The sequence below is a fragment of the Phalacrocorax aristotelis genome, chromosome Z (genome assembly GCF_949628215.1).
Source record: "Phalacrocorax aristotelis chromosome Z, bGulAri2.1, whole genome shotgun sequence".
Classification (NCBI taxonomy): domain Eukaryota; kingdom Metazoa; phylum Chordata; class Aves; order Suliformes; family Phalacrocoracidae; genus Phalacrocorax; species Phalacrocorax aristotelis.
In genome coordinates, this window is record NC_134311.1 from 31,790,582 (window position 1) to 31,806,373 (window position 15,792).

The following is a 15,792-nucleotide window of genomic DNA, read 5'->3' on the forward strand; positions in this document are numbered from 1 at the left end:
CTCAAGGCTAAAGATTTTCTCTGGAAATTTTGTGATTGAAATTGTCATGAGTTTCTCTGCATGTTTTCTACCCACTTCAAGCTTACTTATATTTCATCAGTGTTTTATACTATTGTTTAAGTAGCTTGGTGTAGAAACTTTTGAAGAAAATTCCATACATAAATATTGCTTTTATTCATAATATGCACTTAAGCCATATCTGTTTTATGTATACTAATTTAATAAAAAGGGATCCGTCGTTCATGAAGTTCACGAACAGTTTCAATATTCTTGAAATTATATCTAATGTGCATTCAGTAGTGATAGCGTGCTTCATTATTTTACCAAAATGACAGGGAATGCAGTAGTCACTGGAAAGCTATTCTGTTTTACTGTTTTTCATCTTGGTCAAATTTGACAGTTTTTATGGATGGATAGATGGCACAGCAAGGAGCGTACTATCCCTAGGCCTCTGAGAAAATAACATACTCCTTCCTTAAAAAATGCTTTAAAATGGGAATGTCTGGTTTTTTTTTCCCCTGAACTGTGCTATACAAACATATGCTCTTTTCAGTTCTTTCAGCATGTGTTTTCAAGGGTACAGAATATTTATATTTGTTTTTTTATGGAATTTTGATTTCATGTGGACTGGAAATTCAGGTAGGCTCTGCTCTTAATCAGTAGTAGAAGGGTTATCTGGGTGATCCCCTATCCCTCTCCATCAAAGAATATGTTACAGAACTTTGTTCTGTGTTTTTTATAGTCATTATTGCCTTGTAATAATAAAAAAACCCACTCTGTTGGACAGCAGATTACTGTTCCCAAAGCAGAAGAGCTGTGAAATAGCTCAGGAATGTGTAGAGGTGATATCCAGGTGATATCAGTGGATTAAACTGGTGGTGTGTGGAAGGGCCTCTTTCTCTTTCAGAAGCATCTAAAATTAGCAAGTAGATTTTGGAGCAAGTGTGAGGGGAGGGATTCAGAATAAGCACATAGCTAACAGTGTGACAAACCAAGTTGAATGTGTTGTGAAACCAAGGAAGTTCAGAATTTCTTCTGAATTCAAATGTGCCAAGTAATTAATTTGTGTGATTTAGACTGTCAGAATATGAACTCCATTTCACTGGATCATTATAAGGGAAAAAATAATGACCATTCTCTAGCCTTTCAGAATGCATTGTTACAAATGCAGACATACTTTAGTCATACTTGCATGTTGTATGGTCCCTGTAAGAAAGAGCAATGCTTGTATGTTTGTATATTTCCTAATGAGATTTTGGGGTTTTTACTGTGGAGTCTTCGTTCCTCCAGACAATGCTGACAGTAGACTTTTAATATAGGTAGTGGATTTATGTTATGAGCAGCAGGCCATGAATGAGTAGGTAAAGCTGACAAATTTGTTGGGGTACTTTTATAGGTAACGTGTTTTGTGTAACATCCCTGTGAGCTGAATCATGGCTTTTCAACAGAGAAGTTGTAAATGTGTGCCTGCTTTGAAAGACTACATAGTGTGATGATGTGATGAGGAAGTTTATTAAGAAACCAGAAAATTTTAAAGAAAATTTTATCATATTATGTAGAGTGACATACCCATGTCTATGGGTAGCAGTAACGGAAGTAGTAATAAGCCACTGCTATGACTCTGGCAAAAGTTCTGCTTTTCTGAAGCAGTATGTATTTTGTTTGGATATTTATGTTTGATAAGAAAACATGGTCCCTTGCATGATTCTTCTGGGCCACGATGGTAAAGATTTACTCTCTTAATTGATCTTGCATGTATTTTCTTCTGAATAACCTGCAAAATAGTTGTCTACAGAGTGAGGTAATCTGAATATTTTACATTTGGCATGTATTCATTCAGTCCTTTTTCGTTTCAAAACACAGCTTTCTTCATAGATGAGAAAGAGGATCCTTTCTTAAATTGTCACTGAGATGATGTTACTGCTTTCTAGCCAATACTTTTCAGATACTAAATGTTTTAATGTGAAGCTGTGTGTTGAGACCATGGGGTTCACTAGGAATATCTTAATCATAACAAGGGAGCAATTGTTCTTTTTTTTTTTTTTTTTTTTTTTTCCTTGTGTATTTAACCTTGGAGCAGTTCCAGCTGTGTTAATAAGGCACAGGAAGCTGCACTGAACATATATACATTTAAAGAAGAAATTCCTTCTCTTACCTAATGCAGAGACAACTAAGCAAGAGCAGCTGCTTACTGAAGTCAGTTTCTTTTTCTCTACATGTGAAATAAATAACCAAGGACAAGACATTAAACTAGTTCATGGCTAGTAGTTCACTGATTTACATCCATTAGCTGCTGTTGGATGTGGCTTTCACATATGAGGTTGACTTTGTTTAATAGGGAAAAGTCATAAAGCATTCATTGCATTTGATGCTTTTTGACATTTCTAGAATCATAAATCTGATTTAATCTAAATGAAATGCAGTTTTATGTTTGTATGTTGCACTCAGAAAGGTCAAACATAATCAATTCCCTTTGAGGAATGCCAAGTCTAAAAATGGTATCGGTGTTATATATTGAGTAATGTTGAAAATGCCTACCCCTGCTGACTGCTTCTTCTGCAGAATAGGTATGAAACCTGCAATATGCATGGAATCATGCTTTTGGGGCAGGCATGATAGCAGAAAGCAACTGGTAGTACTCATGTTGTTGCATAGAAAGATCTTGCTAAGGTACTTGAACCTGCCACTTCAGAGCCCAAAACAAGGTTAGGGGTCTTCTTTTCCCCAGAAAAAGCTAGAGGGCATCAGTTAGTTTTCAGTTAGTGCTCAGCATCAACAGGCAGGGGAGGTTTGGGCATTCTTTTTCTGTAGAGCCCAGCAAGTAGGTTTTATCCAACTGAGGATAGTCTTCATCAGTAAGGAAGGTATTTCTAAACAGTCTGCATTATAGTAACAGGAATGCCCGCAACCCTTTGAAAGGCAGTACTGGATTTTGCCTATGGTAAGAGTAATTTTTCTATTCTGTTTTAGCACCTTGTAAATGTATTGGCATTGGCTGAGGTCAGGTCTCTGATGTCTGCTTCTCCTGGTATTGCTATCAGCTCTACTACTTAGAGTTACAGTATTAAAAGCAGCTCTTATCTTTTTCAGTTTGCTCATCAAAACTTGGAATAAAATGCATGTAATTGTGGAACTACAAGGCACAAAATGGTTTTAGAAATATTTTTCTTTTTATTTCAGCCACTGGAGCATAAAATTTGACATAAAACGTTACACATCAGAGCATTTCTTACTTCGCTGATTTTCAAAAGAGTTAATATAAAAGATACCTACATTTAGCATGAGGTGTCATTTGAAGGACTTCAGGGGTTTTGCTTTGAACATTTTGCCCATTTTTGTATTCCAAATTACATTTACCCCTGCCTCACTTTTTCTCCCTTCTTTGGAAAGAAATAGTAAAAGTTGACAGATTCTGCTGTATTCAAATATAATTTGTGATTGTTTTGTTCAGTCCTGAACAACATTTTTTTGTCACACAAATTCTGTGTCCAAAAACTTTCAGCCAGCTCTGCTGAGAACAACACTGCCAGACTAGTGATGGGGTTACTACTTGAATTTCATGTGGTAGATGGAGCATTGTGCTCACAGACAGACAAATACTTGGACTGTAAGAAGAATTACTTTTATCTTGTTAACTTAGAATGCTAATTCAAACACTGTCAAACATTTCAAAATTGACCTTTTCATGCAAACATCCCGCAAACATGTTGATCCAAGGGGCACCATTCCATTGAAAGGATGTTCCTGGGGAGAAGGCCAAACACTTGAAACAGCATTTTGATTGCTTACTCTGTGTTTCAAACAATGAGTGACGACAATAGGTCCCTGCTAAACGTATTTATGGTCTGAAAAAATATATTGTTACCCAAATTAAGCTGCATGTTCCGCAAGCTTTCACAGTTACGGACGTTCTACTTTTTAGAAGCTGAACTTTAACTCAAAAGCCTACCATTCAGGCTTCAATATTTTGGAAACTTAGGTATTAGATAGTAGAGGTGTTATAGTGTCTACAATGAACGTGTTCGTCAGGCTGCAGTTTCCTATGAATTCTACTAGGTCTGTGACACCTTTTACATATTTTTAAAATCATTAACATGCAGAACATTGTACCAGTATGTAACAGTGGCAATGCAGGGGTGCGGCTCTATGCTTTGAGTTCTGTTCTTCTGAGTCTGTCAGAAGAAGTACCTGTTCAGACTTTTGTCCTATTGTTGTAGACACCTATTTTCATTTACAGTAGTATTGATATTCGTATGTGTGTTCTGTCACATCTCATTAAGGTACCTAGCAACACTTTTAAAGATTATATTTTCTGCAGCCTGCGTAATCATTACTCTCAGGTAATATTACCACTGCTCAGAATTCCTTTGTTACCTTTTATGCAATTTTTTGCATAAGCTTTTGCTTATGAATAAATAAACCATTGTCAGATGTCTGTTCATATATTTGGATGGGTCTGTCCACAATAACGTTTCAGACCAGTCTGGGGTCAGTAATGCCGTAATACATACAGTTAGTAATAATAAAAAATAATTGACTGTGGTGGTTGGTTATGTTTCTTAGGTATAGCATACCTGAGTGGAATGTGCAGTGAAAAACGAAAATGTATAATTGCAGAGGACAATGGTCTGAATCTCGCCTTTACCATTGCGCATGAAATGGGTCACAAGTAAGTATGTGGGTGACAAACCCCAGTATTTGTTTGCATGTAATACTACTGTGATTTGATTGTGTACTTCAGTTTTCCTTTTTTGCTTTCAGGAAGGCTTTTAAATCTGATGAAAAATGTGGAGAACCACGTTTTTTGTTATTAATAGTCATAGTAACGTGTACTGATATATAGTGTGCAGATTAAGAAAATGTTTACAGCTTGGAGTAATACAGGAATCTTTATAGCTACACAATAATTAGGTTAGCTGGAAGGACTGACATTGTGTAGAGGAAAAGCAGGTTCCCCAAGATTTTTTCTCTTTTGGGACTGTGGTATTGTATATCAGATCCAGCTCTGGCTGTAGTTGCCAACAAACATTTTAATGACATCATGAGTTGGAAGAGCTGTTATTTAATTTGGCTTTCTCAGGATAGATCCCATTAAAGTGTATAGTGGTCATCGGTCATCGCAACATTAATATTGTTTTTTCCTCCCCTTAATAGAAGAGGATGACAAAGTGAAAGTAACTATCCTTCACAATTGGATTGGATGTTTTTACTCATTCCACGAGGAATACTTTGAAGCAAATGAGAAAAATTCGCTTGTTGCAATAATCAAATTTGTTAGTGAAAGTTGTATACAATTCTTGGCTTCAGTACTTGTTAAAGAAAAATAAAAGGGAGGTGTGTATTAATCGGTCATTTTTACCTGCAGTGGCTGCTCCAGGTATCTGTGTATACATTTTCAGAAGAGCAGCTTCAGTGACAGAAGAGGGGGATGCTTTGTTAAATCCTTTGAAACTCTGAATGTTGAGGTTAGGTATCTTAGGACAAACACTTCGAATTAAAAGTGATATGGTTTAAATCTGGTCAAAGCTGTCTGCAAGTGGAGGTCATAGCATCTCATGTTGAAACATGCAGTTGATTACAAGACAGAATTGGAACTTAAAGTGTTTCCATGTAACATTTTCCTGGATGGAAAATAAGCAAATTCAGAGCAATTATGTAACTTGGAGGAAAAGAGTGGCCTGAGTATGAGACACTGCATGAAATTGATCTTGTCCTTTTTTTGATGTTTGGGTTTTTTTTTTTTGAGTTTTTGTAACTGCAGAAAGGAACTCCAGGTTGATATAAGCCAGCCTGTTTGAGTGATAGTTATGATAAAGGAAAGAATTCAAAAGAAAAATTTGTTTGTGGTTTGTAGCCACATGCTGTCCTTTTTCCTTTTTTTTCCACTGTAGAATTGCTAATGTTAGAAGGGAGGATGGGTGGAGGAAGATTCATCTTCTGCACAATTGTTCTTATGACAGTAAACGAAGGATAAGGGGAAAGAAACAATAGCTGAATATAGAAAATTCTTTGAGTCAGGTATGGTAATACCAGATAATTCAGAGAAATATAAGTACCGCTTTATGCCCTGCACAACAAAAAAATATGTTTAGAGAATAAAAAGCTTGGCAGCAGAATTACTGGATTTCAAAAAAAGAGGCACCTTGATCAACATGAAATGCAACACCTTATTGTTCCTGAGAAGCAGCGATGTGCAAAATCCTAGATGTGGAAACGGGAAGCAGGTATAAAATTTTCGCCAAGTTATGGGCAATGTGTTGGTTCTGTACTAGCAAATTTGAGAATGTGGGATGCTGATCTTATAAAGAAGGTTTTGCCTTGCAGCGAAGAATTCAGACCTATCTTTGACATTCTAAGGGCTGCTGGATGCCAAGCAGTATCTGGAAGAAGTTAGACAGGGAAGTTGCTGTTACCACTCATCCTAGCAGTCCTTCCAACACTGCTGCACAGGCTAGGCTCTGTAATCCTTGTTGCATTCAGTCCTCAGCTTGAAATGTTTTCGTGGATTTGCATTGATGTGGCACTGAGGAAGAGAAAGGATTTAGCCTGATCTTCCTACAGGGATATAAAAACTAAACTGCTGATGCATGAACCCTGGGAGAAAAAATGTTAAAGGCTACACTATGGAATTTGAGAACTTTCAAATTCCTCCATATTAATTCAAATAAATTTGGAAAAAGAAATCATGATGCTATCCCAGCTATCATATTCTCACACTAATAATGTTGTTTGGATATCCTTAGAGACACTCTCACATTTCTTTGCAGGTACTGTAATAGATGTATAACAATGGAAATAAAGAATAAACCAAATCTGTTTTAATGGTAAAGGACAGGATGTTATTTCTTCAAGAAATAACATTTCTTCAAGAAATTCAACCTCATGAACGCTAGTAACAAGCCACACAGAAATCAGGAAGAGTACCACAAAAGTGAAAGAATAGGTAGCCAGAGACATATCTGAACAATTGCCACAAAAAAAAAAAAAAAAAAAAAAAGGGGCAGCCTCCAGTGCAGATCATGCAGAGGCATTCAGCTTGATCCTTGCCTCGTTCTGGAGCCAGTCTAGTTGCAATTTAAAATAGAGTGGTCTTGCCCCAAAGAGAGGAAGGTGGTACTCCAGAGACATTTTTTTTCTCTGCATGAGTGTCTCTGTCTGCCAGCTTAACCCTGGTGAGTGCAAAGAGCACACTAGAAGTAGTTGACCCTTTGTAGAGAGACCATGTAAAAATATGTGGAGACAAACATTTGAATGAAGGTTCCATTGAAAAGGACCTCAACAGATTCAAATGTAACTAGAATATTTCTCACAGAGGTATTTGTCTTGCTCATTCCTAACTGTCTTTTTTCTAGAAAATTTTACTCTTTCTGAATCTTGAAGTCACGTAACTGCTACCTTCTTTTTTTGCTTTCTTTTTTTTGTCTTTAACCATTCTAGTTGCTCTTGTCATTGTGAAGAGAGTCCTATTCAGCAGCGTAGGAGAAGCAAAAACTTTCTCAAAGACTTTGCCTCTCAAAGTACAAAGAAAAACCCCTGAATTATTTTGTCTTCTAGATAACAAAGAATATATTTGCTCATAAATTATCATTCAAATAGACTTAAAATGGATGCAGTATAGACTGTTGATTTTAATTGATCAGCCTGAGGACATAAACAAATACATTCACAATTGCCATTGTTTCGATGAATATAAAAGTACCTTTGAAAAAAATCAGTTTGCTTTTGGAGTGCTTGTTTTTACATGCCAACCTCTGTGTTGCTATCTATATATTTGAAATTCATTTGTCTCTGGTAAAACCTCATGATCATTTGCAAACTCAGAACAATTTGGCAGACCTCTATTGTCACTGATGTCTTTTGCATAAATACAGGTTATGGGGATTTGGGAGGGGAGAACTGGGTTTGTTCAGCCTTGAGAAAAGGAGGCTCAGAGGGGATCTCATCACCATGTACCAGTACTTAAGGGGTAGCTACAAAGGAGATGGAGACTCTCTTTTCACAAGGAGTCCCATGGAGAGGACATGGGGGATGGATACAAGTTGATCTTAGGGAGTTTCTGATTGGACATCAGAGGGAAATTTTTCACAGTGAGAACAGTCAACCATTGGAATAATCTCCCCAGGGAAGTGGTTGACTCGGCCATGTTGGACACTTCCAAGACTCGGCTGGACAGGCTGCTGGGCCATCTTGCCTAGACTGTGCTCTTCCCAGAAAGGTTGGACTAGATGATCCCTGAGGTCCCTTCCAACCCTAGATTCTGTGATTCTGTGAGTTATACCCCCTGTCCAGCAATTTAGGTTTGCTTACACAGGAACACAGCTGAAGAATTACAGTTAATTATATTGAATATTTCTGATACGTGGATGTTTATTAAGCATTGTGTGTGGTTTTCTTAGTTTTTCAAATTAAAACAGATATACTCTAAATGAAACACAATGGCAAACTAAACCTTAATTTGCAATATGAAGTGCCTTTCTTCTAGCCATGTTTATCTGAAAACAGATGATCTTTTAATGATATTGAGAAATAATGTTGTAAGTCAACAGTTGATTTTGGAGCTTCCTCTTGAAGTATTAGGAAGCACTCTGTGTAATCAGAGGTTAAAAACTATAACACATCAATGGATTTTTTTTTAATAATCAAATCCTATTTGTTAAAATAAATTTGATGAGCAATTAGGTAATTACATAACGAAGTCATATTACAGAACAAAAACTAACAAACATGAATTAAAAGACATTGTCTCTGTGTGGAGAACTGAGAGAAGAGAGAGTGCTATTATTTCGGTTATCAAATAACACTTTTGTCTTCATTTTACTTACATGATTGCTGGCATATGGGTCCCTCTTAAGTATGGAGAAATAAAGGATAGATGTAAAATGCAGTATCTCAAAATACATTAATTAGCAATTATTGTGTGCTCTAAGCGTACTTTAAAAGTTGCTCTGAACAGTTGAAAGAGATACTGGTGGAATTTCTCAGAATCAGTTTTATACACATCTGCATTCTTTTTGTGGTGTTTTGTGAAATATGAAATTTACCTATTTTTAAAATTCAGGATATTCTACCAAGTATTTTTCTAGTTCCAAACAGGAAGTGTGTGGAATTTTTCAATCACCTACTTAATAACTCATAAGTAAATGACATCTATTTTTTGTGTCAATATTAAACAACCATATGAAGTCCAGTGGAAGTTGAAAAGAGTTTTAAATGGGAGACCAGGAAATGCTAATGGAGCATCGGTTGCTCCATGCATTTTTGTTATCACAGTCCAAAATACGATAACAGAACACAACAAAATCAACAAGAGTAATAAAACCAACTGTCTACTAATCTTTGTGAATGAGTTGCTAATGTGAAGTGGGGAATCTCATTAAAGTAACTGAAAAAAAGAGCTATTTTGATACTTACAAGGTTAAAGTAGAATCCTGAAAATCATCTAATCACAAGTATAATGAGAAACTTCAGGAGCAGTAGTGGTCACTTCTAGTGATAAAACTGCACAGTAGGATTTGTATCAGTAAGGATCACTAAATTAAGGCATTTGACACATGGCATTTTGTCTCAAATGTTAAGTCAAAGTATTTGTTTAGTATTTTTTTGTTCCCTTAACATTAAACTGTGAGAGAAAGAATAAAGCCTTACTTGATAGTTGGGTCGATATGCATATACAACACCCACTGTTTACATTTTAATGACTTTTCTGTCTTGAGAAAGAAGTGTGGAGAGGTTTTACAGGATAGTGGCACTGCTTTTCTTTTTCCAAAATACCTAACTGTGGGGTGTACCAAGAATTTTAAGTCTCCTACTTCTTAGACCAGCAACTTTCTCAAAGGTTACCTCCACCAGGAGAGAGTTTTGGGGATTCATTTGGAAAAAAAGAGAAGAAGAAAACTCTCTGGCCACTTGGTCAGTGACAGCAGCCTTTCTTATGAATGAGAAAAGAGTCCCTCCCCTCCCATATTCCTTCACTTTTTCTAGGACTGACTACAAAGGCAGAGTTCGTAATTCCTACTAAGTCATGATAAGCATAGCTTACTTTTGTTTTCCAAAAAAAGGAAAAGTCCCTATATTAGGACTGTAATTGTCAGTATGTGTATTAAGAGAATACAGGTTTTATTCCTGAAAACAGAATTTAGTTGAACAATCCATGATTTGAATCACAAAATCAAAATTTGCTGCTGAAATTACCTGCTTCCACAGGACCGTTCTCTTCTTACTTGAGATAGTAAGCTTCTAGCCATGTGATAGATTGTACTGTTCTTATCTGGATAATTATTTAATTACATTTATTTTACATCAAAAATATGGGATAAATATTTTTTAGAATAAATTAGAAAGTAAAAAAATGACCCTTTAATGCTGTTTTAATATGAAGGAAGAAGATTACTTTCTGTCTATAGTGCAATTTTCTTCTCTGAGAAGGCAGCCACATTAAGTTTTCTGAATGCTCATAACATAATAGTTGATTAAGAAGTGAACCATAAATAAAATAATATATGATCTCAGGACAGTGGACCACAGGATGAAATTATGAGGTAAGCAATTGTGGAAGTTGAAAACCTGTTTCCTGCAGGAATAAAAGCAGGTGTGGTAAGTTAAAAAATAGTTTTGAAACAAAAACTGGTCAAAGTATTAAGGAGTTCATGGTGTAGGAGGAGGTCTTTTCAGGTTCCTCAACTGCAGAAATGTTTCAGTACAAGTACTTGCAGCTGCCTTCATTAGTAGAGTATGTTTCCCAAGTTTGTCCTGCAATCCGTTACTCAGGCTTTTGATTCGAGTGAAAGAGTAAAAAGGTGAAACTACTAGGTTCAACATGACTATATGCTATTTTATTAATGTTTTAATGATCTTTTTTTTTCCAGCTTCAGACCTTCTCTGAAGGTTATGGTTTTCTATCTCCCCTTTCCTTGATGTGAAATTGTTCCTCTATTTCTGTCTGTAATTCCAATACAGAAAGACATATATCTTCTAATTCAAATACATCCTTTTAAAACTTTGGATGGTTTTGACATTAATTGATAATTTATATGTGAGTTGATAATTTGCTTACTACCATGAAGGAGACGGGCTAGCAAATTTTGGAGCCCTATTATTCCAAGCATTGGAACATTCAAATATAAGAAAATCCCTTCATAGTTATAAGCATAAACAGTATGTTTTTAAAAAAAATTCTAGAAAGTGTAGATGAATCTCAAAATATACCTTGCTTTTACATGCTCTGCATAGCATTTCTTTGAAAGTAGATCTGCATAGGAGAGATACCATGTTGTCATATATTTAGCCAGCTCTGATTTGTTGATAAATGATTGACTTAAAAGACATTTGCAAAGTGTAGGTTATTTAACCAAGGGTATACTGAGCTGATGTGTTCAAATAGTTACTCCATTTTCTGACAATGAAGCTATGACTTTATTCAGTAATGGATGTAATATCACTCTGGGGTCCCTTGCTCTCAGAGCTCTTGCTTCCCAGCATCCTGACTCAGGTCATCTTGGGGTCCTACAATGTTAGGTGTTCCTGTGGCAGTGACTACGGAATAAGAAGGAAGCTGCTGCAGAACTGTTGCAGCACTGAGGACTGTGCCAGTAACCTGTCCCCAAATAATGTACTTGCTTCCCTCTCTCTCCTGTAAATCCATGATCCCATGGGCTACAGGGGTAGTGGGTGGAATGCACAGGGGAAGTGCCTGTCACTGGGGCCTGCTCCCAGCTGTGCAGACTCTCTTATTTTCCCCCCATTGCTCCTTTCCTTAATTTTTCTGTCATTTTTAGCTAACAGTCCAAAGCTGGATTTCTGAGTGCAAGTTTAGATGTGTAGATACAGATATTAATCTATCTGTAGACACAGAAATATTCAGGTAGTTGGATACAGAAGCAGCCTGACTGTCTGAGATGTTGAGCTTTAACTGTTTAAACTCATTTTCATCATTACGAGTTTTTGTTCAAAATATTGTTGAATGCCAACTGAAGTGTAGACACAGGAAGCTAACTTTGAGCAATCCAATTTGAAAAGCACAGCTGCAGTTTGCAAAACGGAGCTTTATAATGATTTTAAAAATGCATGCACAGCAAACTGTAAGAAATTATATGCGTGTGTTTGTATCATTGACACATGTACAGAGAAATGGCTATACTCTGCAGTTTGTGGATAACTGCATAAAACAGGGACATCTTTTTATATTATTTTTGGTATTGTTTTACTATCTGTGGTAACATTTTGTGTCCTGTTTGTTCAAAAATATTCTTCACAGGAAATTTTATCTATAATGCGTAGTACTTGTTTAATAAGAAACTAGTTTTATTTAATTTACTCTTAATAAGAAAGAGACAATGCTTATCCTTTGTTACTTCGTGTTTTGATTAAAGGGGGTTTTCTATTTGTATTGCATTTCAGCATTACATATTCTTTATTTCAAACATGATCTATATGAGAATCACTCCAGGAGTTTAATCACAAATGCTGCCTTTTTGTTTTTTTGTTAGATTAGGAGAAGAATCCATAAGATAACTGTTCAAAACTATTGTAATAAATACTCACAGTGCACTGGCTGATCTTTAAAGCCTTTTTAAAAATATCTGGTTTGGTTTTTTTAAAGTTATTTTAATGAAGTTCAAAGTGTCTATTAGGTGTTCAGCTGTACAGGCAGACATTTAATATCCCTCCAATGAAAGTGAATAGAAAGTAATGGCAAAAAAACCCCCATTATTCCAAAAAAGCAGTCACAACGTCCTTGAGATCACCTTAGATTCTGTCATTCAGTTTTCATGCTTTAGTAGGTTAAGTTCTTTAAAAATCAGTAGTTTCTGGAATTCCTGCGTGCATATCAAAGTAGGCGTCTGTGTTCCATAGTCATGAAGTTATGCTGACTTAAATCAGCCTAGGATCTTACTGGGCAGATGGGTATATCATACCAAACTTGCCAGCGATCTGGAAATTGTCCAGCAAAACACACTTGCAATTAGAGATGACAGAAAAGGATGCAGTTTATTACAAACTTTGCATTTCCATTTACTCTTACTCTCAAAATTCATATGGTGGTTCAAACCCAGGAGAAAAAAATAGTTTTGCTTGGTCCAATTCTAAGAACAGACAGAGGCTCAAGAAAGATCTTATTTTATGCAAACACATCACAACAATGCCTAGCAGAAATCAAGCTTCACTAGCCTTTTGCTGGTAGCTAGACAGCTGAGGAAAGAAACAACTCGGGAAGAAATGAAGCACTGAGACAGCAAATAGCACTGCATCAGCATTTTTGGTTAGTTAAAAAGATATTATAATTTTGTACTTGAAATGTAGAAGATTAGTCAATTCTTTCTGTAGGAAGGTATCAAGGCTTCCATTTCTGACAGACGATAATGTTCCAGGATGGATTTACAGTTAATTTTCCTTAGAATAGTTTTTGTAACCTGAACAGTTAGTAACTGAACAACAGCCTACAGGATGCATAGGCTTAATTGGTAGTCTGAACATTTAAAACAGCTGTGAAAAAGTTGGCAAAACATCCTAATAGTGTCAATGGTTTTTGTTAATAAGGAAACTTAATTATTTTTTGGTCTATTCACTGAGTATGTGGTAGCTCAAAGTCTTTTTCCTGATTACATATTTTCTTCCATTTGAAGAAAATTTATATATCAATTTTTTTCCTTGGCATAAGATTAAAGTCATAAACGTAATTGTTTATCTTGAAATACTGCAATTTGCAGGACGTGGCATTGGCATTGTATTTGCCAGCAGTGAGTACTTCTCCTGTATTAATATTCTCTGTAAAAAACTTCAGCAAGGGACCATATGTATCTTCATGTTATGCTGCTAAATACATCTGTCATGTCAAAGCTTTAAATTATTTATATACTTAAGTCAAAGGACCATGGCACGGTACTGTGTCTAGATCCAGCATAGTGGTAGAAGCGTTGGAGCAATAGAGAAGAAAGCAACTTTAGCAAAGTTTAGCAAAAGTTACCAAGTCAGCTGGACAGTAGCATGCAGTATATGTTCATATCTATATATTAATATACATGTGGTATTTTTTTACCCAATAGTTTTAAGATTGAAAATGTAATCTGAGTTGCCCACATCCTAGGTAATGATCAATGATTCACAGAACAGAAATACTCATTGCCTAAACATATTTCTTTTGATTGTTTTCTTTTTATCCTCAAATTATTAACAAGAAGATTGGGGTTTTCTTGTGCAGTAGATTCCTCCTTTTAAGACAAAGTTTTTCCAAAAGAAATCATGTTCTACCTTTTGCCATCATAGTTTTTCTGTAGCTGGGTTACTCGCCTTTCAATTTGCTTTAGGCTAAATAATTCAATAATTCAGTGACAAGTAGAACCATGTTTCCTATCCCATTTGTGCAATGATCCATGAAGCCCTCATATGTTTTAAAGCACTTATAAAAAAATTATACAAGACATTCTTTCATCAACTGCAATTTAAAAAAAACCAAATCGACTTACAATAATAAATATTTTTGCATTAATTTCATAAAATAGCTTATAAAAATCTGCTACTACTGTGTTTGTATACATAATTTTCTTTACAAAGATAGCAGTGTGATAAAACTTTTTTATGTTGAAAAAGTCCAATACAAGTCCTAACACAGTAATGCAGCTTCCCTCTCCCTGTCTGAGATAGTCAAATGTGTGAAGTTATTTTTCCTTGTCAAATACATCCTTGTGATACTGTGATATACAAAATTTCAGACTAGACAAATTGTTTGGACAATCATTGTTCTATTATATGCCATATAAGCTTTTAAACATTGTTGTTTCCAAGTCCATAATTCAAGAGATTTCAATCATTCTAACATAGTATTGCACGTAACGATGACAAAAAAGAAAACAGTGGAAGTAATAGGGAGGACACCATTTTGAAATTAATAATTATTTTTAATTAATTCTTATTTTTATTTTTTAAAGTAATACAATCCATCATATATTTGTGGTTTGTTTGTTTGCTAGAATGGAAAAAAATCTATAGGATAATAATTGCAGTAAATTTACAAACACTATGTAGTTATCATTTATAAAAATACTAATTTTGAAGGAAATCAGATGCCACCCTGTTCCCATCACACATCACAGGTGTAAACTTGCAGTAGCATTCAGAGGTTTACTATCTCCTTCATAAAGGGAAAGTTTTTTCCAATAATTTTAATTCTGTCGTGAGCATGAGCTAGTACTCTTATCCTGGATCTGCAGTTTACATTCATCATTCCTCTGATGCTTATATCCCTTGGGCTGAACTTTCACCTTTTAGGATCTGACGATTTATATATTATACTGAATATTCCACCTGCCCCTGCTTCCTTGGGTACTTGCTCTTATCATTTTCCTAATCCATATCTCATTTCCTAACCTGTCTTCGATTAGTGACTGTAAAACTCTGAACAGCAGTCTTCTTTAATATTTTTAATTCTAGTTCTTTTTATTTACAGAGACACCTAAAGTAATCCTCCATATCCGTCTGAACTCACCCAATTAATTGCTCCTATATTTTTAAGTTTTTGATACTACTTAGTCTTTGTGCCTGCATTGCCTGTTTCTAGTTTAATAGCATCATTCTTGTTCAGCTGCACTACTGTGCATTTCAGTGGAATGTGATGGTGAAAACCAGGTCATCATCTGCCATTTGCAAAGCAGAATGAAAATAATAAATAAATAATACAAAGCTTTCCACCTGGAAGAGCGTGGGGTCACTGAGCAAATCCGTGGTGCCATGAATGTTGCACGTGTAGGAGAATTTTGGAGTCCTGTAGTGAGAAGAAATATAAAATAGCACTTGACA

At 35.6% G+C, this 15,792-nt stretch overlaps 1 protein-coding gene and 1 long non-coding RNA gene across 4 annotated transcripts in view; one reads left to right on the forward strand and one right to left on the reverse strand.

The window, feature by feature from the left end:
• The window catches only part of ADAMTS19 (ADAM metallopeptidase with thrombospondin type 1 motif 19), a 155,846-nt gene that overhangs the window by 70,394 nt on the left and 69,660 nt on the right, over nt 1-15,792 (forward strand). For all 3 annotated transcript variants that reach the window (XM_075079693.1, XM_075079694.1, XM_075079697.1), the window contains one exon: nt 4,564-4,669. In XM_075079693.1, the coding sequence (XP_074935794.1) occupies nt 4,564-4,669 (106 nt within the window). The remainder of the gene's footprint in view (nt 1-4,563; nt 4,670-15,792) is intronic.
• LOC142050689 (uncharacterized) overlaps nt 1-15,792 on the reverse strand; it is a 655,132-nt gene that overhangs the window by 16,208 nt on the left and 623,132 nt on the right. The window lies entirely within an intron of this gene.